At 30.7% G+C, this 25,845-nt stretch overlaps 2 protein-coding genes across 2 annotated transcripts; one reads left to right on the top strand and one right to left on the bottom strand.

Moving 5' to 3' along the window:
• The first annotated feature begins 10,245 nt into the window (after positions 1–10,245).
• Positions 10,246–13,601, top strand: LOC131632867 (probable E3 ubiquitin-protein ligase LOG2). The gene is made up of 3 exons (XM_058903584.1): positions 10,246–11,019; positions 12,152–12,659; positions 13,193–13,601. The coding sequence occupies exons 1-3, from the start codon at positions 10,607–10,609 to the stop codon at positions 13,331–13,333; spliced, it is 1,062 nt and encodes a 353-aa protein (XP_058759567.1). The 5' UTR covers positions 10,246–10,606; the 3' UTR covers positions 13,334–13,601.
• Positions 13,602–22,734: 9,133 nt separating this feature from the next.
• On the bottom strand, positions 22,735–24,526 carry LOC131632866 (uncharacterized). The gene has a single exon (XM_058903583.1). The coding sequence runs from the start codon at positions 24,347–24,349 to the stop codon at positions 22,916–22,918; it is 1,434 nt and encodes a 477-aa protein (XP_058759566.1). The 5' UTR covers positions 24,350–24,526; the 3' UTR covers positions 22,735–22,915.
• Positions 24,527–25,845: the final 1,319 nt, after the last annotated feature.

Raw genomic sequence — 25,845 nt, 5'->3', positions numbered from 1 at the left:
TCTTAAAACATTACACTATTTCATTAAAATATTTCATTCAAACACACTCTTAAGAATTTTAAAGCATGTTTTCTTAAAAGAGGATTGAAACTTTACACACATATAAACCCTAAACATTTTATCAATTTGACTTGCAGTTAAATAAAATAAACCAAAATCGCGTGAAACAAATGTGATTTTAATCAACCAAAATGTGATTCGTATTATATTGTTTCATTTTGTCAATAAACTATTTACATTGAAGTTAAACAAAAAGATTATTATTTTTAAATGAGTCATAAAAATTGGTTTCAACTTATGTGAGAAACTATTTCCTTGAAAAAACTTATAATTGGCCTAATATAATTTTTTAAATATGTCTGAAAATTATTTAATTGAAACAAAATGTAAACAGATAGAGAGTTTTCGTACCTTGACAGAGAATATATAAAAGTAAAATAGTCACAGAATAGGAATACCAACTAAATTGAGTTCAGGATTTGTTTGGCAAGCATGCATTTTAAACAGTTGAAATATTAATATTAAATTAAATATAATATAATCAGAAATGACAGATAACAACATTATGCTTGTTTTATTGTCAAAAAGCAATATTCTTGTTTAAATTATTATTTTTTTCTGCCCCCACCTAAAGCGGAAAATCGTGAAATGCTAAATTACATATCTATAATAATAGAGTTAGACTGTAAATGGCTAATAGATAAATAGGGGATAAAAATGACAATTATTTTTTATTCGAGAATCTGAACATGTTCAAACTAAGATTTAATTGATATATTTATCGTGTAAATATCAAAATTCATATAAAAATAGAAGATAAAGATGCAACAACGAAATATTTATTCAAACAACTTATTATTTTAAATTTATTTCTAAACTAATTCATGTTTCAAAAGAATATCTAATATATTTTAATTTCAAAAAAAAAAAAATTTAGCATGAAGTGCAGGCTAGACTGACGTTGTCTTTAGAAATTATACTGGTGTCGCCAATTAAATTAACGATTTTATGTAGTATCGCCATACCAATTGGCGACTGCATGTAGTGTTTAAGTGTCAGCGCAATTCAGTTGGCTATCCGTTGTAGTTGTCATTTTTTTTAAATAATAAATTATACAAAAAACTAAATATTAAATATTACAGTAATATTTAAATTAAATTACTTTTACAGACAAAAATAGAATAAACACTAACGAGGATGATCAGGTTTGTTAAAATGGCTATCGATTCCATGTTGTAAATTTTGAATATATTTCAAAAAATTTAAATGATTTTATCTCATTTTTAATTGACAAATATAAGAAAAATGTTTTTTTAATATTAATTGTTATTATTTATTTTATTTTATGATGATTTTAAATTGGTCAAATGATTTAATTAGTTTGACTTGAATGAGTCGAATTGATTACTTCAACTTTCTCTTTCTTATATAAAGTCCCCTACCATCTACAAGAAAGATACAGAAAAAAATAGAACGTAAAAATATTTTGTCTTCCCTTTCTTCTTTGTTTTTTTGGTTGCATCACCTGACAAATAATATTTCTTGTTGTTCTGATGCCTCAGAGTCTCATTAAGAATCTGAGAAGAACCTGTTAAATCCTGGGGGATTTGCGCTTATGAGGCGGATAAATCCTTAAAGATAGTGTTTTTACACGCCTCAGGTTTATATAATTGTTTATTATTTTGCAGGTCAAAGATCAATGATTACAAGAAAATGGAATCAAACTACATGGGTGATCAAATTCTACAATATTCCACACCCCTAGCTACCCTAACTCTAGCCTTAATTCGCGGTTGATTCACCCGAAGTGTTTGAGGATCTGAGGACCAAAGAACATCATCATCACCTGATTCCCTAAGAAGTTCTTGCATTTCAACGAAGTCTTGTGTATGCATAGACGCATTGTCGTAACTAAGTTCGTGACCCATGCTAGAGTAGTTAGGTTGTGATGATGGTGTGCGGCCTAGTCGATTGAAAGGAGACATTGGTGTGAATGATTCATTGGAGAAAGGAAGAAATGATTGTTGTGGTGTTTGAAAACCAATGGTATCTGCATTTCTTGGTGTTGTGACATTTGGGCATATTGACTATGGTAGGAGGAAGCAATGGTGTTATATGTTGTTTGCGTGTTTTGGCTATGGTAGGATGATGAGTTGGGGGCAAATGAGTCTTGGGTGTTTTTATAATAAGCATCTTATTGGTGGTGGTATGGGGTATGCTCTTAGTTCGGTGGTTGGGTGTCTTACATATATTAGTTGTGGGTTTGAGTGTTTGTATGTCAGTAATTTTGTTGGGAAGGGGTTGTGAGTAAGTGGTTTGGTAATTTTGTGGGAGGTTATACGTTGAAGATTCTTGTGTGTAAGTTGTTTGGCGTGGGTCATATAAATACCTATCTTTAGAAATAAACTCAGTTGCAATCAATTTGTACCAAGTCATATAATTTCTAGTTGGTTTAGTTTCGGTTGGCATCACAGCTTCACGTAAGATTCGTCCATTATTATGCTTCCATTTCGGTATTCAGATCGTGCGAAGTCTCTCCAATTTTCATAGCCCCATTGATCATTAATTTTGAGTTGATGCCATCAATCGAGGCTTACCGGGAGATTTGGGAGTTGTTGATCCATGTTAAATTACAGTTTCACACGCTCGCTATGGTGTATCTCCACAGTAGTGAACATAATGATCAGTGTGCATGCAGTCCAAACGGTTGCGTCTTCTTCTCTAATATCATGATGGTGTTTCACGCGTAAATATGGGCGCCAAATGAGCTATAGAGGAAAAAGAAATAAGATTATTTAGGGTGTAACATTAAAAATAAATTATTATTATTATTATTATTATTATTATTATTATTATTATTATTATTATTATTAATTACATATTTTAGTGACAATACATCTTCAGGGGGTAATGTGATTCAAGAGATTGCGATACTGCGTGATGCAGTGTCTAGGAAATCTATTGTAAGTCATACCACGAGCAGACCATATAAATACAAAAAAGTTAAAATAATTTATTTAGAAATAAAAATGGGCAAAGTGTCTAAATGAAAATAATGTTAGCAACTAACTTTTGTGCGTACGGAAATATTTAGTTGTTGAAGTTGACTAGCGCTAAGGACGACAATGTAGACCACCCCCATGCTTGTAGCAAAATGGCGCATCCATAAAATGTCGATGTGTCTTTCTTTGCATTTTTAAACAAAGAGCTATAGAGATAGGACAAACAAGTCGAGCCACGACTATATGTTTCTATTTTATCTACGTGTCTCAATAAGGGTAAAGACATAACATGCATAATAATACCACTACCTTCGGGAAATAAAAATAAATCAATTAATAGCATAATATAACACCTAGTTTTAATTATTCTCCGTTCTTCTGTCTAATTTTCATCTGATGTTAAACTGCTGTAATATTATTTAAGGTGCGAAATTAAGATACCTTGGCCTCTCGGGTTACTATATAACAAGTCAGAGCCCAAAATCTCTTCGCATATTGAATTTGCGAAGTTGGTTTTTCCATTGGCAGTCGTACCCCCAATAGATAGCCCAAGTAACATGTACACATCCTCTAATGTGATGGTACATTCAGCGGTTGGAAAAAAATAAAGTGTGTGTTTTTTGGACGCCACATTTCTTGTAAAGCGAGTATGAACTTCACATCAACGGAGTAAGACATTATTTTGCTAACATGTCCAAAACCGGCGAGATCTATATAAGATTGAATCAACTCGTCGAGGAAGACATATTCATGGACACGAGTGCGAAACCTAGATACACCTTACATAAAAAAAATAAAATAAGTTTTTCATAAAAATAAAATGTTAGAAAAAATATAGCCCATAGTAGCAAAACAAACACTTACATAACTCTCGATGTTGCGCCGGATCCTCTGTGCATTTCACTCATGGTCAATAGAGCCATTTTACAAGTGAGAAAATATGGAAGATTAATGGTTGTTTGTTGGTGATAGATAATTATTGTTGATGTTGAAAATGACATGCATACATGGTCTTAGTTGATAGAGAGAGGCAACTACATGCATGAAGCACACTAACGTCGTTTCAATTGGCGAACTTACTAAAAAATACACCCTAGTGATAATTTGATTGGAGATACTAAGACTAGGGTGCATGTAGAGTAGCATTGCAAGATTCCTGCCCATGCAGACTAGTTACGTAAAATTTATGCATGCGGTTTTGCAGCTTTGGCACAACAACGTCATTGCCAGTTTGATTGGCGGCTGCTCTGGTTTTTGCATGCTATCACCAATTGAGTTGGCTCTATAGTACAAAGTGAAGTTATATTTTAAATGAATATAAAGTTCCGTGACATTCATACGAAGACTCTAATAACCCTTGAAGACGAGGTTACTGATTTCAAGGATATGCTCAATAATTCCCTTTAATAGACTATGCAGAGCGCGTACAATGTTCATGATCACTTCATGGAGCAAGCAAATAGGTTTTTTTTTTTTTTTTTTTTTTTTTTTTTTTCTTTTTTTTTTTTTTTTTTTTTTTTCTTTTTTTTTTCTTTTTTTTTTTTTTTTTTTTTTTTTTTTTTTTTTTTTTTTTTTTTTTTTTTTTTTTTTTTTTTTCTTATTTTTTTTTTTTTTTTTTTCTTTTTTTTTTTTTTTTTTCTTTTTTTTTTTTTTTCTTTTTTTTTTTTTTTTTTTTTTTTTTTTTTTTTTTTTTTTTTTCTTTTTTTTTTTTTTTTCTTTTCATTTTATCATTGTAGTTGTGTTGCGTCTTTGTTTTTTGCGAATTTTTGTAACTCTAGTGCTTACTCCTTTACCCTGCAATGCAAAGTTTGTTTGCTTCGCTGAGATCTTCGGTTTCCCTCAATTGTGACGTTCTGTCTACTTTGGGTGTGATAACCCTAAGTGTCCCCCTTTCTAATAGAAAAGGGATGCTTCATGGCACCGAAGTGACTGATGTGCTCCTCAAACACCACTTCCTTTATGATTTATGACTTAGCACGTTGAATAACGTCGGGTATCATTTTTGGTTGCTATACTTGTTCGTTGTATTTAGCGTTAGCTGTAGTAGCATATTAGTTAGCGCATTGTATATAGTGTGTTGCTTGTGATCCCCAAGGTCAGGCTTGGAACTAACGAGACCGGAATGATGTGGTCTAATATTTGTATGGCACTCTGCGTCATAGAGGATCATTTCTCAGCTAAGGTTAAGATTTGTGTCTCTTCCCCCGAGGTTTAGCTCGGATCGAGGTGGAAGTTTTCGGGTTCCACCTCCTAATGCATGTGGATTGGCTAGATTCGAAAAGGAAAAGGTTGCGTCAGCTACACAAAAATTAGTGTAATCTTTGGTTACACAGAAACGCGAGTGATCTTTAACGATGCAGAAATGCGTGTAATCCTAGGCTACGCAAAAATGCCTGTAGTCTTTGGCTACGTGGAATTACGTGTGATCTTTGACTATGCAAAAATGCGTGTAATCTTTGTTACACCTGTCTTGAGAACTCTAAAAGAAAGAAAAACAAGGAAGCATATTATAGAGGAAGAAAAAGAAGACGTACACATATTTATATTAATAATGAATTGAATTCATTACAAAGAAACAATGAAATGAATAGATAGATAGACATTTAATATGAACATAGTATCCTGAGTCTTTTGTACATATCATCCCTTGCAGATCTAGGAGGTGTGCTTCTCTTCTATATGGTATCTCCTTCGGTTGGACAAGACGTCAAAGTAACCCACTTTATATTTGCTCATGTGCTTATCATTAGGCGGCCGACTTCATCGAGGGACGTAGCTTAAAGATGATCATGAAAACCTTAGGACCACTGAGTTTATTTTGTCAAATACTCTAAAGAGGCATTTTCTGATCACCGGGACAAAATCATTCGACAGGTGGTTAACGGTATTCTCGTAGGCGATCTGACCTATTGGTTGACTTCCCCTGGACTCTACAGGATGGTCGGATGTGGACGACGTTCTTTGAGAGACACGTCTTCCTGGCATATGTGAAGGAGTAAGGATTGTCCTTTCCGTTCTTCCTTTGGAATGGAGATGTCAGGCGAGAATATGAGATTTCTGCTAACCAGTCTCCATGCAACCACGATTGGGGGTGCCTTTCCTCGGGGCATATTCCAGGAATCTCTATTACTTGACTGGCCTAAGCGTTAAAGAAAATGTGTGGCAATCTTCACCCCGACCTGTTGGATCCGGCATAAGGAGACGTTCGCTTATCGGGCAGAGATCTTGTGGTACCTATAGGAGGTGCCCCGATACCTGATCTGCGTCCGAAGTTAATTACGAACTCGTCGTATCCGGATGACTTAACCATGAAATCGTCATATCTTCAATGTTGCAACAGTGAGTACCATGTTAGCGACAAGAAGTACATGGGATGTTAGATCAAAAAATGGACCATGAATATTCAACATGATTTTCAAGGAAATTACCTTCATCCTTTGGTAACCTTGGTACAAATCTAGATTTGGATCTAAGATCATTTTTTATGTTGCTTGGTGGAGTTTTCGAGGGAATTAGAGATCTGGAATTCGACAAATCGTAGTTGAAATGATGATTGATTAAATCGACTGCGACAAATCTTTGTGTTTGGTTCTGAATATTCTTGAATCTGTTACCTAAGGAGGTTACGAATTGGTCAATCAGAGATTGGATCTGGAATAGTGAAAATCGTAGGAATTAGAAGTCATTTACCAAAGACGGCGCTTGTGTTTTTGAGAACCAGAAACAGAAGCAATTGGAGAACTGGTGATCTTGAAATGGTGGTGCTGACCTCCGTTACGACAGCGTAGAGTGGACCTACATGGTTAGCACTCTAATGTCCAAATCAGTTTAAGATTCAAGATGAGTCTAGTGAAAAGTGGAGCTCAGAGAATGTACCATGCCTTTGCGTGTGAACTGGCTTTATATCTTAAGTCAAATAGAGTGAAGTTGAGGAGAACTTAACCATAGCAATTCGGGCTTTAATTGGGCCAGAATAATATTATATATATATATATATATATATATATATATATATATATATATATATATATATATATATATATATATATTATCTTTTTAGATTCATTAAATAATTGATGTATCTGGACCATATATAAATAAGATACATTAATTATTAAATGAATTTAAAAAGCTAAAAATTGCTTATTATATCATATGAGAATGACATTTTTATAAGCAATTTTTAGTTTTTAGATTCATTTAATAATTAATGTATCTTATTTATATATGGTCCAGATATATCAATTATTTATATATATATATATATATATATATATATATATATATATATATATATATATATATATATATATATATATATATATATATATATATATATATATATATATATATATATAACATATCAAGTAGGAGCATTTTTAAATGAGAGATGAGAAGAACAAATATCCACTAATGAATTAATTAAAAATTATTTATTAAAATATTAATGTAGATATTAAATTTTTTTCTCTCTTAATTAATATAATAATAGATATTTATTCCTCTTATCTCTCATTTTAAAAATGCTCATATTTTAAATTGTTAATTTTAAAAGTTGCTTATCAATATATGACTTTGATTTAATTACTAACCGATGAAATAAAATTGATTATTAATATATGACTTTGGTTTAATGTGTGAGGATTTATTAGCATGGTATTTAAATTGTAAATATAAACAATATTTTTTGAAAAAAATACTAATGATGTGAAATAATTTTACACTTTCAATCAATTAATAATGAATATTCTATCAAATCACATTTATATTTTTAAATTACTTTAATGATATATAAATTTATAAATTTTTATAAAATAACAGTGTAAAACTATGTAAAAATCTCAATTTTTTTCCACCCATACTGGTTGTCAAATATGTTTTACATAGAAATTTCAGTCTTTAAATATATTTGAATATTTTACGTAGAGATGCTGAATTAAAAACAAGTCTTAAAAATATTGAGGTTTTGTTTTAGCATGATATGTTTTTGCGCTTATATAGTTCATACTTTATAAGTTTTATATTATAAAAGATTTTTTTATATTTGTAATTTTATTATGAATTTATAATTTATTTAATAAATATTATTTCAAATAATATTTTAACTTATTGTTTATAATTTATAATTTTTCTTTCATTTTTACTTTTATTATTTTAGCTAAAATTTACTTTTCACTTTTAAAATTTTAAGTATTTTAAATATATATATATATATATATATATATATATATATATATATATATATATTAATTAATTAATTAAAAAATATCATTTTATTTTATTTCATATTCATTAGTTAGTTAAATTGTTAATTTTATCAAACAATTCAACTAACTTATCAACTATTAATAATCAATTACTAATTATAAATTATCAATCATCTCATTAGTATCTTCTAACTTATCAGTAAATTATTTTTATCGAACATAGTCTAAATTTTTTTCTAAATTTTTCAAAAGAGAATTTTATCCTACGTTATTATCTTTCTAACTATTCTTAGTTTATGTTTTATGCTCAAATAATATCCAATACATAAAAAAATCTAGTTAGATTTTTTAAAATGATTGAAACAAAACCCAAAAAGGTGACACACATCCAATGAAAACTTTCATTTCATTATTTATATTTTTATAATTAAACTTTGTTTCATCCAAATTACAAACAAAAAGACATTATGTATGTCTTTGCCATTTTGTTATTTAGTTACATTTAGATTATACTTGAAAATTTTAAGTAAAGATGCTGAATTGGAAAACCGTCTTAAAAAAACATTAATTTTTTAAAAGAGTTGTCCTATATTATATCCTTCTAATTTAAAAAATTAGTTTATGTTGCTATACACAAATAATATTTTAAAATCTGGTTAAATATTTTAATGATTGAAAAAAAATAGAAAAGAATCCATGTTTAAATTATTTAAAATTAAAATAAAGAAAATATATTTTAAATAATTTATTTATTTCAATTTTTAATGTATTAAATACATGTCATTTCAAAAAAATAAAATTTAATCCGTCAAAAAAAAAATAAAATAAAATTGGCTTAATTACAACTTTGGTCCCCCTATTTTGTCTTTTTCTCGATTTTAGCCCCCCATTTTTAAAACCACGATTTTGATCCCCTTTTGAGTTTTCTATTGAAAAAGATATAGGAATAGAGACTAATTTTGCAGAAAAAAGCAAAATAGGGGGACGAAAATTGCATAAAAAACTTAAAAAAGGATTAAAATAGTGAATTTTAAAATAGAGGGATCAAAATCAAGAAAAAGACAAAATAGGGGGACTAAAGTTGCAATTAAGCCAATAAAATTTATTATTCTTAGGCTAAATTACAGTTTTGGTCCCTCTGTTTTGGGTTTTCCACGATTTTGGTCCCCCTATTTTCTTTTTAAACAATTTTGGTCCCCCATCCCAATTTTGATGCAGTTGTTCATGCACTATTCATGTACGGACATGTACTGTTCATGTACGGACATGTACTGTTCATGGACAAAATTGGGATGGAGGACCAAAACTGTTTAAAAAGGAAATAGGGAGACCAAAATCGCAAAAAACCTAAAACAGGAGGACCAAAACTTTAATTTAGCCTTATTCTTAAAAGAGAAAAAGGGATATGCACTGACAGTGTAAAATATTTTTACATTGTCAACCAATCACAACCATGCATCCAATTAAAACACAATTTTAATTTAAAAAAATTAATATGACATGACAAGTGTAAGGATTTTGATTGGATGTATATGTAAAGTTTGTTTACACCCGTCAGTACACTACCTTTAAACTCTTCTTAAAAAAGTCAATTATTTTTATTTTTAAATATTAAATATAAATATTAGTTTTTTTAACTCGTTAACAAGTTTCCTGAAATTTTCCTTTATTATCTTATACTTTTTTAGATTTATAAACTAAATATTAATAATTATTAAAAACTCATACTCGAATTTTGGTGATCATATTCAACAAATGATTGCCTCATTTATTCTATTTCACTTTATTCAATTTTAAATAATCTAAACCTCAATCTTTTTAATAGATCACTCCATCCTACTAAATTCCATCACTTCAAACAAAATTTTAACAAACAACACACATAACATTCCACTCATTCAAGCATCAAACAATTTGTATAACCAACTTTATAATAAACATTAGAAAAAAAAAAAGAAAAAAAAAGAGGAAAATGACAAATCAAAGAAAGCAAAAATAAAAAAAGTGATTTTATAAAATATGAATTAAAATTAAAGTAAAGAAGCACTTTAGCAAAAACCTTCCCATCCCATCTCTCATCAATGGTGTGAGTGCTTGTTACAAGGTGGAGCTTTACGCAATCCCATTATACCTTCCATCTTCTCCCTCCTTCCTCCATCCATCCAATCCAACCACAATAAAATCTCTAAAATCTTTCTATCTCTTACTATCACTTCCATTCAAAATTCTCCACTGTTTTTTTTTTTCTTCACACCTTTTGAACCACCACAACAAAATCAACAACCCCTTTTGTTAAATCACAATTTTTTTTCTCTATATGCTTTCAAGTTTCGATTTTTTGAATAACGGAAAAAAAAAGCTTAGTGGGGTTTTTGTAATTTTTTTCTTTCAATTTTCATGGGTAACGTAGGAAGTTCACACAGTCGTCGGAGACACGGCGGCGGTGGGAGTGGCCGACGTGTTCATCCACCGGTGATTCCTCCTCCTCCTGTACAAGAAGCTGTGGTTAACCCATACGCTCATCCTGCCGCTGCTCCAGTGTACCAGAATTACCCGAATAACTATCCTCCGCCGGGGAGTGTTCCGATGCCGTTACCTGCGCCGTATGATCATCATCACCGGACGGGGATGGAACCGGTATATGGACGGTATCCGGCGCCACCGCCGGCGCCGTATGTGGAGCATCAGAAAGCTGTTACTATTAGGAATGATGTTAATATCAAGAAGGAGACGCTGAGGATTGAAGCTGATGAGGAAAATCCTGGGCAGTTTCTTGTTGCGTTTACTTTTGATGCCACTGTTTCTGGGAGGTAACGGTTTTTTTCCCAATTGTTTGATGATTTGATTAGTTAATTTTGTTTTCATTTGTGGTTAATAACATGCATCATGTTAATGTTAACTGTGTGACTGGTTTGCTGTGAGAACAATTGATTATGAGTGAATTGATTCTGGTTAAAACTGAGTTGGATGTAAAGTGATTTATGTTTGGTTACATTTATGTAAAAGTGAGTTGAACAACAAAGTTCGGTGTAAAAATCATGTTTAAACTCAAAATTATAAATTGTAGCTTCAAATAGAATCAACTCTGGAAGCAGAATCAATCCTACACCTCTAGAAGGATCATGTGTTTGCTTTCTTGATGTATTGTTGTTAGTGTTAATAAGCTTGTACGAATGTATGTGCATGTTTGAAATCGCTTTGAGTTTGACGAAGTCACTGTGGCAACGTGATTGTGTGAAAACTTAAGTGAACTGTAATGTAATGAGAGGTTTCTAATAGGTGTGCCAATGTAGGATAGTTTGAGCAACTATTTATGTATCGGTCCAATATGTCATTTTAGTAATCTTAGGAAGCTGCAAAAATGATGCAGGACAAAGGCTTGCGAATATATTGTTGTGTTTTGTGCTCAATAAGTATATCTATGTGTTGCTCGGGTTCAATTGTCTTTGACAATATGGGGAGCAAGCTTGATTGGGAAGCAAAGTAGGTTGCAGCTAAATAAGCAACAATACTTAGAAGCACTATGTATATGTTTGATTGTACGTTTGAAGTCATAAACGTGCGTCACATTGCCGAAAAAACCGTGAAAAAGTGAAGCTTTGTAGCATCAGGATAGCATACGCTTGGTGGGGGTATCCACCGTATTTCCAAACCAATACTCTCTCCATTCCTAATTACAAGTAAATTTTGACTTTTTAGATTCATTGAATAACTAATGTATCTCGTTTATATATAGACTAGATGCATCAGTTATTTAATGAATTTTAAAAAGTGAAATTCCCTTATAATAAGGGATGGAGGGAGTACTTTATTGGTTTTTTTCTTCTTCTTTCTATTTAATGTAACTCTATAATTTATTATGGGAAAAAGCAAAATTCCACTGTGCTATAGCTGTTTTATTTGTCTGATTTAAATGCTTGTTTCTCCTTCTCTCCATAACAGCATCGCGGTACTTTTCTTTGCAAAGGAAGGTGACGGGTGTGTCCTTACCTCGACGAAGGAAAATGTTCTTGCACCGGTTATTATAAATTTCCAGCAAGGTCTTGGCCAGAAGTTTATACAGCCAGCTGGAACTGGTATCACTTTCTCAATGTTTGAGGAATCTGAGTTATTGAAAGTGGGCGACGTGGACGTCTATCCTGTAGCAGTTAAAGCAGATGCATCTTCCGGTGCCGAGGATGGATCAAATGAAACTCCTAAATCTGGTAGTAAAACAAACACAAACAACTCTCAGATAACTCAAGCCGTATTTGAGAAGGAGAAAGGAGAATTCCGGGTGAAGGTTGTTAAGCAGATATTGTGGGTGAATGGAATGAGGTACGAGCTGCAGGAGATATATGGTATTGGAACTTCAGTCGAAAGTGACATGGATGGGAATGACCCTGGAAAAGAGTGCGTAATCTGCTTGTCAGAACCTCGCGACACAACTGTCCTTCCTTGTCGCCACATGGTATTTACAGTTTTTCTCTTTTGTGATTTGATTTTGCTTTTATTATTGACACAATGATTCAATGATGCTGATATTAGCCGTTGACATCACTAGTACTAATACTTAACTGTTGAAAACTACTCATGCCATGTTTCGATATACAACTTAATTACGCGCTTTAGTTTAAGCGCTTATCACATAACTGTTTGTGCATAAGTCATTTCTATAACAAAAGATGAAATAAAAACAAATTGTTTTGGATTGGCTAAATGAGCTTCTCTACTTGCATAATAAACACGTGAAACTATTTGGGCGAGCCTATGAAAAGAACTTATGACATGTTCATAAGCTCTTTTCAGTTTATTTCCATAAGCTCTCTGTGAAACAGTTTATCAACAAGTCATAAGCTATCTTGAATTGTTTATGAAAATAAGCTGAAAACAGTATATCAACAAGTCACAAGTTCTTCTAAACAGTCTCACTAGTGTAAATGTTAGCAGATAACTTCAAATAAGTTAATCCAAACTTTGGCTGAATTCCTTTCCCTGTTGCAGTGCATGTGTAGTGAATGCGCGAAGGTCTTAAGGTTCCAGACGAATAGATGTCCAATCTGCAGACAGCCAGTTGAGAGGCTTTTGGAGATCAGAGTTGGGCCCGAGCCTGAGCCTGAATCAAAGCCCGAGGCCGAGAAGTGAAGATACGACGTTACTGACAACAAAAATCCTGTACAGTCCAAATGTTACTATAGTTAATGCATTTCACTTACCTAATTTCATGTTTTTTTTTTCTTCAATAATCCAAAAAAATAGAAATTGGAATTTATGAATGACATTATGTTTATAACATGGATTGGTTGTGGTTGGCATTGCACCTGACTGTATAAGCAAATGCCTCCACCATGCCTGCTTGATTTCACATCTAACTTCTAAATGGCTTCAATGTATAATTTGATGTTTTTTTCCACCTCTTTTGCTGACAATTTTTTTGTTATTGTTACTATTTATTTTTGGATAAATTGCACAGAAATCCTTTCACTTTTAGGCCTCTTGCAGAAAATTTTATTCTAATGCTAAGTGGTTCAATTTCTTATCACTCATTACCATTATCATCTATAAATAAAAACATGAAATTTAGGGTTGGTTCATCATACAATTTTGCCAATTCAAGATTAGATTTAAAAAGTAAAAATTCATAGGTATGAAATATTTTTATGTAGTTTTTTTTGTTTGTTTGTTAAATATAGATGAATTTGATTTTTATGCTTATAATTAATTTGTATAGATTCAGTGAAGATATTAACATTCTCTGCAATTTGTTTGTAATTCTTGTTTCGAAAAGGTCATTCAATAAATTTTTTGATACAGTGCTTTACAAACAAAAACTTTATTATTTATAGTTCTGTTGTTCTAAATTTATTTTAGAAATTAGGTTTACAGATATTGATTTGTTTGTTTTTGTGTGAAATGGAAATGTTTGTATTAATTTATTTTATCTTTATTATTGTTTTTTGAACAGTAAAATTTTCATTGTAATTTCCTTTTTATTTTTTTATACATGTATTATGTGTTGGAACAGTTATTTAGTTGCTTATTTGTGCTAAATAAGGAAGTTTTTAAGACTGTCCTATGATTATGGAGGTGATGTCAAATCTAAATAGTGTTGGAGAACTAAACATTGATGGCCAAATTGAAATAATAGATAAAATTGACTTGATGAAGATGAAATTATTGACATTGTAATGTCTATTACAATGCAAGTTTTAAATCATGCTAAAAAAGTTGGAAAAGAGGCACCATATTGGTTTTGTTGTCATATTATATCATGTTGTCCATGAAATGAATTTGAATAAAATTTTAGCAACATGTCTGCATAACCGAGTAACTTATTATTTACAAAGTGAGCGTAGACGAAATAATTAATGAGTTATCTAGTGCATACAAAGAAGTGATGCGGCATCATTCACATGGACCTAGAGCTTTCATGGAGTTGCGACAAAGAAAAGAGGCAATGGATAGTAAAGGACACTATAAGGTTCACAATGGAAGAGCGAGTGACAAAATTCTTAGATATTATAGGCCATGTTGTTAAAATGCCTATTGCGTCATTCTTGTTTTATCAGACTAGAGAGAGTATTAATCACCATTTTCACAATATGTTGGATGCCATAGGTATCGATATCCCACCACAAATCCTTAATAATAGCGCATTCTATCCATTTTTAAGGTAACATCATTTTTTTTTCAAGGAATTGTTATATTCTATTTTGTCATAAACCTTTAAGTCTTACCCTTATACATTTAACTAAGTCATATATGAATTAAGGATTGCATTGGAGCTATGGATGGTACACACATTTGAGTGAAGGTTTCAAGGGAATAAGTTCCTAGTTTAAGGGAATAAGCCCCTAGTTTTTGTAGAAGAAAAGATCATCCAAATCAAAATGTATTAGATGCATGTAATTTGAAATTCACATACGGGTTAATTGGGTGGGAAGGAACAACATTGCTCTAGAGTATTAAAATATGATTTAAATACACAAGACCTTTAATAATTCTTGAAGATTAGTGGAAATGTTATGAAACTTTTATAAAACAAATATTCATTAAACTTATTTTGACTTAACATTGAGTTATAATATTTATAACTAATTTGTAGAAAAGTTTTATTTCAGGGATGCGAGATGTATGCTGAAACGAGGGTTACTAATAGGGATGGCAAAACAAACCCGTACCCGCGGATAAAATCTATCATGGGTACGGGTTAGATAGCTTAACGGGTATTCATGGGTATTATAAACGAATATTTAGTTATCCGTTTACTTACGGGTACGGATACGGATTTGATGGTATCCATATCCGCGGGTATCCATATCCGTTAATAATGATTAAAATTACTTAAATATCCTTTTAAAATTAATATATTTGAATATCTTTTTAATATCAATTAGTATACTTAAATATTCTTTTAACATTTTTGTCACATTCTACATCAATATTCATTATAATATGCTTTTGAAGTTAATATAGTAAATATATAACACATACTTTTCTATTAATAAAAAGATAAAAAAATTATTCAATATATAAAAAATTAGTAAATTTCAATTAAAAAAAGTATCCATGGATATCCGTAAATATCCGCAAATATTTAAAATATCACGGATACCCACCCGACAGATATCCACACGGGTATGTGGCGGATATGAATATCATTTTTATTAAATAGATGGGTAGCGGCAGACTAGGATCCGTGCCTATGGCTTTTCATTGTCATCCCTAATTAGTAACACCATAGATGCATTTGTTATCACTTGATAGAGTATTCCACTCATGAGCCAAAAAAACTCCTTGAGAATTATCCGACCTTCAACATTCTTTACTTTGAAATGTTAGTGAGAGAACTTTAGGTGTGTTAAAAGAGAGATTTCTAATTATTGCCAGTGGCACTGAAACACATCTTTCATTTGAAGTAATGATAGACATAATATTTGCTTGTTACATACATAATATAAATTTGGGTTAATAGTATTTTTCTCTTCTGTCATATAATTTTTTTTTTTTTTAAAAATAACATTGTCATTAAAAGATTCTTTCATTTTAGACTTTGGTAGAAAATAGCACACGTTAGTTGCTTATGTGTCATTCTATTTGACAATTTTTTGTATTTACCATTACACTATGATTGATGGTTTGTTATTATTACACATGATATTTATATGTAGTAAACATGTCAATACATTGAATTAATTTTCGTCATATAGTTTAATACATTTGGATAATTAACCTTTTAAATCTATTTTAATATTAACAACTATTAAATTTATTTTAATTAATTGCTGATTTTAATTTTTTGTTTTAAGTACTTTTTTAAATTTTAATATATACTATTAAATGTGTTTTGATGTACAATTATTTTTAATATGATATATACAAATAAATTAAAATAAATTTATAAATAACATATAACATACATTTGAATAAATAAACTGTAGTATATATTTCAAAATAAACTGAAACAATAAACTATACTATATATTACAAATTAATTTTAGTTTACTTATTCAAATATATACTATATATTATAAATTAATTTCATTTTATTTTAATATATAAAAAATTAATTTCAGTTTATTTATCTAAATTATACTATATATTATAAATTAATTTCAGTTTATTATTTTATGCTAAAAATTAATTTTCAGTTTATTTTTAATTATATATTATTTTACATTAATTTCATATTATTAATGTTAAAAATTAATTTTAGTTTACTTATTCAAATATATACTATATATTATAAATTAATTTTATTTTATTTTAATATATGAAAAATTAATTTTAGTTTATTTATCTAAATTATACTACATATTATAAATTAATTTCATTTTATTTTAATATATGAAAAATTAATTTCAGTTTATTTACCCAAATTATACTATATATTATAAATTAATTTCAATTTATTATTATATGCTATATATTATAAAATATTATTTAATACAAAAAATTAAAAGTAATATTAAAATAATTAAACCATTAAATTTTCAAATGTATTTAAACTTTATATAAAAGGCAAATATTAAAACATTAATTTTCAAATGTATTTAAAGAAAACATTTATCCAAATTATACTATGAACTGACAATGTTTACTATCATGTGTAATATTAATAAACCAACTGTCATGCCATATTGTAGTGATAAAGACTTTAGCATATGAGTGGTGAGGAATGAGGTCAAGTCCCTCATGAAACAAAAATTTTAGAATTTTGTGTATTTTGAATTTTAATAATATTAAAATAAATAAAAAATAAAATAAAATATTACGTTAAAAAAATAATATTACGTGACAATAAATAAAAAATAAAATAAAATATTACGTGGCAATTATCTGATGTGACACAATTAAAAAGAATGAAAAAAAACCAAATAGGATGACACACAAGCAACTGGCGTGTGTCATTTTCTGCGTCTAAAACGAAAGAATCTTTTAATGACAATGTTACTTTTACCAAAAAAAAAAATTACAGGAAGGTAAACCAAAAGTGGCCTATATGACAGAGGACAAAAATGATAATAACCCTATAAATTTTTAATTGGCGTGAACATTGATGAAGTTTTAATTGTTATTTGTTAAAGTTGACTCTGAACTACTTCAAAATGATATAGATAGATCTCAATAAAAAGAACATGATGGGGACTATCGACTAGGAGTAAAGATCCTCTCCATTTCTCAAAAGAAATGAAGTTCTTCATTATTATAGTTTTTGTGTAAATAAAAGATATATTTACACACATTTCAAAAAATAGTGACATTAATTATACATTTATACATCAAAACTATTGTAATTGACACCTCCATTTATTTTAAGAAATGGAGAAGATCCTTACTCATCGACTAGGATCATTTCTAAGGGACACTATTATAGCTGAAATGTGGATTCTTTATAGAGTTTAAAGTAGTTATGTCATGTTTCCGAGACATTGTAGTTTATTGGTTAATGTAGACTATAATTGTCTACTTGTATTAGTTTTAGTTTAGATATTTTTGTGTTGTCATTATTTGTTTTATTTAGCAATTGTAATGAATATTCATATTTTCTTATAATCATTAGTTTAAATGTGGTTCTAATCTAGCTATAGGTACATATAATGTGGTTCTAATCTAGCTATAGGTACAGATGTTTCATCGAAATCTATGCTTTCTTACGGATTTTACCCTTTTGCAACAAGTATGAATTTAATTCTTATAACATTTTCATTTTCGTCTAGTTTGTTGTCAATTTTTGTCAATATGAGCTTCATTGACGTCTTCGCCTCAATTTGAAAAATAAAAGTCATAAATGAAACTCCATATCCTCAGGAGGAGATTGTTGCATGTGTCTATCACACGCGGGGGGAGCACCTCCAATATGGTTATTTTGTTGTTTGTCTTATGGCTTTCATTTATTATCGTTTATTGAGTCTCTCTTATGATTGCACATCTTTTTAATCAAGTTTAAAATCGATCGTTATCATTTTAGCAGATGGTTTTAGTCAATTGCATGAGTTTGTGAAATAAAAATTATACATTTTGATTCAAGTTAGGTGCAAAGAAAAATCTCAAATTACCTTTAAAAATCATGAAAAATTAAGGTTTTGAGTATTTGATTCAAATTAATCAAATTACACACTCGTTCTGATTCAAATAAAATCCAACATGGGTGAACAAAAACTTTTAAAGTAATTTGATTAGAATAAGGTTTTGTACATGATTCGAATCAAGCAATTTCCTATCACCTATGCTCAATTTGATTCGAAACACACTTTGCACATGATTCAAATCACATAGTTTTTCTGCATTTTCCTAAGGGTCTAGAGAAGTTGATTCGAATCACAGTTTGTACATGATTCAAATCACGGGGTATTTGATTCGAGTCAAGTGAAAAATGGGCCAAAAATTAGAATTGCTTTTATTCCATTCACTTGCTCATTTGACTCAAACCATGCATATTTCTTGATTTGAATATAACCAATTTTTTCTACTCATTTTTGTGCTTAAACTCAAGCACATATACAACCTTTTGTCAACACTTTTTCATCTGTGGAATTTCATAATCATTTTGCGATTTTTCAGTGAAATCAACTCTCTCTCTCCCTCTCTCACACACACACATTGAAAAGTTCAATGCTTTTGCGTTCGAATTTCTTTAATCTTCAACCTCATTTTGTGTATTCAGATCTTGATAATGAGAGATCTGTGATTGATTTGGGGAGACGTTGTCTTAAAACTAATCATTCTTGGATATTGGTTAAAGATTTTCAGGTTCTTGTGAGATTGAAAAGTTGTCATTGGTGCTGACAAATTCTAGTGTGAAAAAAAAGGAGGTTCTTCTCACCAGATTTCCTTAGTAGTGACTGTGTGGAAGGCTACGAATAAGGAAGAGTTCTTCTCAGATCTTTAGATAATTCACCGTTCAAGGAATCAATAGAATCAAATGGTTTATTACTATAGGCGAAGGCTTGGAGCAGGATTGGTGACATTGGAATATTCTTGAAGCGTTGATCGAGTAAAGATTGCACAAAAGAGTTTGGCGTAAATTTGTATACAAGTCAAGATCCATAGTCAAAGATTTATTATCTTCAATATTATTGTGGACTAGTGTTTGTACAAACTCTTGGAATATTTGTCAAAATAATGGAATTATGCTGGTTCCGATGGGAAACTATTGAAGAGTGCATGTAGACTCATGAGAGAACGATAGAGGTGAAGCACTATAAATCCTGGTGTCATCTCTCTCTACCTTTTACTCTTGCATTTAAAATTTGTAGTATATTGCATGCCAAGGTTTTTAATTCATATAGTAGTTTATCATTTATTGCATTGATAGCGATTTATTGCTTAAGATTAGGTTTTGTTGAAATTGGGACCTAATCCAGCTTTAGTGGTGATTAAAATATGAGAAATTTGTTGAGTTTAGAAATTCACAAATTGAATCATTGTATAATCATTTCTCGTGAATTATACTAGTGACATCGATTGAATACCTAATATATCATCATTAATTCAATTTATGATATTTGTACATTGATTAAGTGTTTATGTGATTTAATTTATGTTCAAGTATAATTCACTTTATTTTGCGCTAAAATACTTCCGGGCGCATACTCTAAAAACTTCTGATAATTCGACTTCGAAGAATCGGTTGAGCTTTATTTTGAAAAGTCTATTCACCCCTCTAGACTGTTTTCTTACACCATATTCTCACCCAACAATTGGCATTAAGAGTTAGTCTTTTGAATAAGTCTAATCGACTCCAAAAGTTTTGAGAATATGGCGGACGATGACGATCCAAAGGGAGCGTACAATAGAGCTCCGGTTTTTAAAGGTGAAAAATTATACTTATTGGAAATCAATCATGAACGTAAACTTGTTATCAGTTGATAAAATTCTATGGTGTACCGTCCCCGAGGGACCATTTATCCCTACGGGTGAAGATGGAGTTGTAAAACACCCAAAGGATTGGAATGATGATGAAACCAAAAAGACCTCATATGATTCAAAAGCGAGAACCATACTTATCTCCGCTTTAAGCGCGAAAGTATTCTATGCTATATCACATCATACAAGTCCTAAAGGTATGTGAGACACTCTCCAAACTCTCTATGAGGTGTCTCAGGATTGATTCGAAATAGTGATGGTGCTCGGGATCATGGGTTGCGTATGGCCTGAGAACTTTGCATCAATGACTTGATGTATTGTTCATACTCAAACTTTGCTATCAAGTTTATCTCAGAGTCTTTTAATACTTGACATTAAGATTGTACATAGGTTGGGTAAACCCAATAAACCCGGGAAAACCCACTCAAACTAACCCAAAAAAATGGGTTGAGTCAGGTTATTGGATGAACACGGTTTTCAAAAATGAAAATCCATTTAAAATAATTGGGTTATGAGTAAATCCACACCCAACCCACAAAATCCATGGATTACTGATTGACTTTTTTTCTTTCTTTCTCTTTTTTGTAATTTGATGAATGATGAATTTGATATTTTTAAATTTTAATATTGGTTCCTTCAATTACAACCCCTTGAACATCTTTTATTTGGTAAGTGATAATTTTAAATTATTTAGGATGCCACACTTTAATCACTTTGATGCTAATTCTTGTAAGCTGCAAGTATTTTATACAATTCTAAGTATCACCGTAATGTAATTTTGGTTTTTGCAAATGTGTTTATGATGAATTTTACTGTGCATTTAGACATTCGATGTTGAAAAAAATAACGGTAATAGATTAAACTATTTATTAAAAAAATGTGACACATCATTTATAATTATATAAGAAAAAAAAAGGGAAAATGGATAACCCACAACCTAACTCAATCCAACCCATAAATTAGTTGTTTTATCCAAGTCGACCCAATAATGTTGTGGGTGGTTGTTTTGTCTCACTCAAACCGGTGTACCATGTATGGGTTGGGTCATGGTTTTGGTTACATTCAACGCAAACCGACTCATGTACACCCCTACTTGACATTGCTATGTCGCGATTCTTTACAATATTAAAGAGTTTCTCTCTAGAGAATGGTGAGTTCAAATATTTCATAGTCTTAGAGAGGAGAATGTTTGTGCTGACTATCTAACAAATCATGAGTCTAATAATAATGCGGCGTATCGGTCTCTTGCGGAACCTTCTGTTAGAATCACCAATCTCCTGCTAACTGAAGCTAGTGGGGCTTTGTTTTCTAAATTATTTTTTTTCTTTTTCTTTTCTCACTTGTAAAAAGAAAAACTCTTTTAATGTTTTAAACATTGACTCCCACAAACACAGATGAATGGTTGAACCATTGGACTCAGTTATTTGATTGGTTGGACCATGATTTCATGGAAGTATGATTTTCTGTTCTGTTTTAAAGCATTGCTTTCACATACTTTTATGCAAAGTATGAGGACACAAAACTCACATTAATTTTTTAAAAAAGAATCTTCCATGGAATCCACTTTATGGCCCTTAAATTAGTTCCCATGCGTTGGCCTATGTCCTTAACTAATAATTGATGTTTCCAAGCATGCTCAAGATCCACCAATTTTTATTTTTTGCAAATAAAAATTACTATAAATGTGTACGACCAGATCTCAAACTATTCCACACCCCAACATTAATCATGTGCAAACCATCTATGTTATATGTATGACACCCACCAATAAGTGTTAAAAAAAATATATCAAAGAATAACTCATTCTTAAAAAGAAAACCGATTTTATATTTTATGATGTCTGATTCGAAACTCTTAACATATTCATTCACGTTCAATATCGAGCATATGAAGTGTGAAAATAAATAATAAAAATTTAATAGTACATAATTCAATAGATCTTAAATCAAATTATAATACCATGATGAGATTTTAATTTGACCTAACTCATTCTATAAAACGATTTATAAAATCGACTTATTATAAGTCTGAGGATTGTTCTCGGTTATAAACTCATGGACTCTTAACACAATATATAAACAAAGAACAACAATTAAAGGTTAATGTTACAACCTTTGATGAATCAAACATCAACAATTCAAGTCCCATTCATGGAGAAAAGAAACAAAACCAGCATATGAAAATTAACCAAGAAAATGAAATATTATTTACAATTACTCATGAACATGTTCATGCTTCAAACTCACATCATTAACATCAAAACCCTACTTTCCTAAACTGAAAACAAAAAACTCATCTCTACTAAATCTTCTATCTCTAACCAATCCTTCAAAAACACACAAAACCAGAAACAATCTCTCACTCACCATTCCACCATTGATGAACAAAAACACCCTTCCTTCTAAGGCCATCATAAACATCCACACATCTCTCACCATCTTCACTCTCTTCACAGCCAAGAAACATCTCATCAACAAAACACATAACTCCATTCTCATATATATCAGAAAGAAACTTCATTTCAGCTTTCCCCGCATTCATCTTAACCACAACAAAATCAGCATTCCTCACAGTTTCTTTAAACCAATCAACCAAATCAAACTCTTCCATCTCCATATATTCATCCACATCAATAACCTCGCTTTCGTCACTAAAATTTTCATTCAATCCTGGATGATAAACAAATGTAATGCGCGGTTCTTTCACGTGCGATAACATTACAGACGCGTTGTAATGAACAAAGTAAACATTGAAATGTTTCTTATCAATTGGATAAGATTCCGGAAACCAATCATTAACCTCACTTTCACCGGTTTCACCAATATTAACATAAACCAGATTCTTCTTATATGTAGAAACATTCACAAACTCAGGCAAATAAGTGATTTTTTTCTCATATGTTCTTTCCTTGACAATAGGCTCCATTAGATTCATGAATTTCTTAGCAAAGTTAACACTTCTACAATCTTCATGATAGAATAAAGATCTTCTGGTTTCACTTTCTGATTCTGATTTTGATTCGGAGTTTTTCTTGAAAACAATAAGGCTGTGATTATTGAAAACTCCAACATGAACTATAGACGAAAATCGCAACAACGAAGAAACTGGTGAAGCGGTTCTTATCATGTCAATGTTGTTAATGTTATGAATGGAGTAAACACTCTCACTGTCATATTCAAAATCCAAAAGCAAAGCACCGATTCCGTTCGGTTTAAGAATCCGCTCAACTTCAAGGACAAGCAATGCCGGGACAGTTACTTTACCTAAATCATCGGACAAAACAAACCCGAACGAGCCGTCGCGATACCGATCAAGCGAGTAAACGAAATTCTTCTTATTGAATGAGAAGAAGCTATGGTTAATCACATTGGAGAAACCGAGTTTCTGCAAAGTGGAAACAGCTATGTTTGAAGCTTCACCAATACAAAGAGTTTCAACAGTATGATTCATGAGTCTTTGTTGAGACTTCAACTCTTTGACTACGTTTGAGACCAAGTTGATTTCTTTTTTGCAGTTCGATGAGTCGAAGGAACCCCAGAAGTTGTTTATGATTCTGCTTTGGAACAAATAAGAGCCTGGTGATAGAGTGGTGTTTGAGTCTTCGAGTTCAATGAGGCAATCGTGATCGTAGGTTTTGGGGACTAAGTCCATGGTGGGTAGTGAGTGGAGAAGTGAAACGATGGAGATGGCAGTAGCAAGAAGAAGTGCTCGGAAGAAGACAGTTCTTAGTATTGTTGAGCCAAAAGGGTTATGGAATCTGGTGGAGGGTTTGGAATTGGAATTGGGATCCATGGAAACTGATATCGAAAGGAGGGTGTTGTTTAATGTTTATATAGGGAGAGACATAAGATAAGGTTGTAACAGAAATAGAAAATAGAGGAAATTGAAACTTAGGATAAGTGAGATATGAATTTGAAATAGTAACAAGAGAGAGATTTAAGTGGTGAGTTAGTTAGGATTTGGATGGAGATAGTGATGGAGTCAGAGATTGAGGCTTAAGAGGGAAAAACAAAGGTTGAGGTTTGGGGTATATTAGGTTTACGTGGCATCATCTAGAAGCTCCTTGTTGATGTTGATGTTTAACTCAACTACTTTCTAAAATGTAGTAGCTCAAAATTTATAAATATCTAGAATAGAATTGTTTGCTATCCATTAAGAAAGTTGCATACAAATACAAACAACTAGCTGAATAATTAACATATCTGATTTATATATTATTTAAATATGTGAATAATTTTTAGGTTTAATTGTTATTTTATTTCTTTTATTTTGTCTTTTTCTTAATTTTAAAAATTACTATTTTAGTTTTTTTTTAAAATTTTCTGTGCAATTTTTGTCTCTCTATTTTATTTTTTCTACAAAATTAGTCCTTATTTTTGTCATTTTTTCAACAAAAAAACTCAAAAGGGGACCAAAATCATAATTTTAAACATAAAGGGACCAAAATAAAAAAAAGAAGACAAAATAGGAGGACCAAAGTTATAATTGAGTTTTTTTATTTATTTATAAATAGGACCGGAGATAACTAACTAAAAAAATGAAGTTTTTTATTAGTAAAGCAAGTAAAGATAATTAATAAAAAACATCAGCTATATTAATTTTATTTTGATTAATTTGTATTATTATTATTATTATTAGAATTTAATGGAAATGCACCGACAGTGTAAAGCAGTTTTACACTGTCAATAAAATCCAAACCGTTAAATTTTATAAAAATTTGACTTTTTCTTTAAATTAAATATAAAATATTTATTTTTAAGGGTTGTGATGTAGTGACTGTGTAAAAAAATTTACACTGACAGTGCACTACCTTTAAGCTCTTATTATTATTATTATTATTATTATTATTATTATTATGTAGGGCTGTGTTATGATTCAAATTAGAGAAAAGTCATGTCATCAAAGTGAGTCATTAAAATAGTTAGAAAAAAGGACATGTGTCATTTGATCCATGAATTAAGAAAATATTCCCTTAACCTTCTATAAATTGGAGCATTGATTGGAAACAAAGGAAGGAAGAAAATTGATGAAGTCTCTCTCTCTCTCTCTCTCTCTCTCTCTCTCTCTCTCTCTCTCTCTCTCTCTCTCTCTCTCTCTCTCTCTCTCTCTCTCTCTCTCTCTCTCTCTCTCTCTCTTCTTTGGTACTCTCTTGTAGACTAATGATTAAGTCTTAGACTTAATCTTCTTCTATCTTTCTATTAGTTTCATAGTTTATCATTTATCATTTAATTTCTCTTGTGTTGTTTTTTAATGAATTCTATACAAAGAGATATTTCATTCATTGTCTA

This window comes from Vicia villosa, unplaced genomic scaffold (assembly GCF_029867415.1).
Source record: "Vicia villosa cultivar HV-30 ecotype Madison, WI unplaced genomic scaffold, Vvil1.0 ctg.001045F_1_1, whole genome shotgun sequence".
Classification (NCBI taxonomy): domain Eukaryota; kingdom Viridiplantae; phylum Streptophyta; class Magnoliopsida; order Fabales; family Fabaceae; genus Vicia; species Vicia villosa.
The sequence above is the reverse complement of the archived record's forward strand: the minus strand, read 5'-3'. Positions and strand labels throughout refer to the sequence as shown.

What these genes read in the sequence shown, in the direction of transcription:
- LOC131632867 (XM_058903584.1), top strand. Translation starts at nt 10,607, where the DNA reads ATGGGTAACGTAGGAAGTTCACACAGTCGTCGGAGACACGGCGGCGGT. An exon ending in GATGCCACTGTTTCTGGGAG is followed by an intron (nt 11,020 to 12,151) that starts GTAACGGTTTTT and finishes TCTCCATAACAG; the next exon opens with CATCGCGGTACTTTTCTTTG. An exon ending in TCCTTCCTTGTCGCCACATG is followed by an intron (nt 12,660 to 13,192) that starts GTATTTACAGTT and finishes TCCCTGTTGCAG; the next exon opens with TGCATGTGTAGTGAATGCGC.
- LOC131632866 (XM_058903583.1), bottom strand. Translation starts at nt 24,349, where the DNA reads ATGGATCCCAATTCCAATTCCAAACCCTCCACCAGATTCCATAACCCT.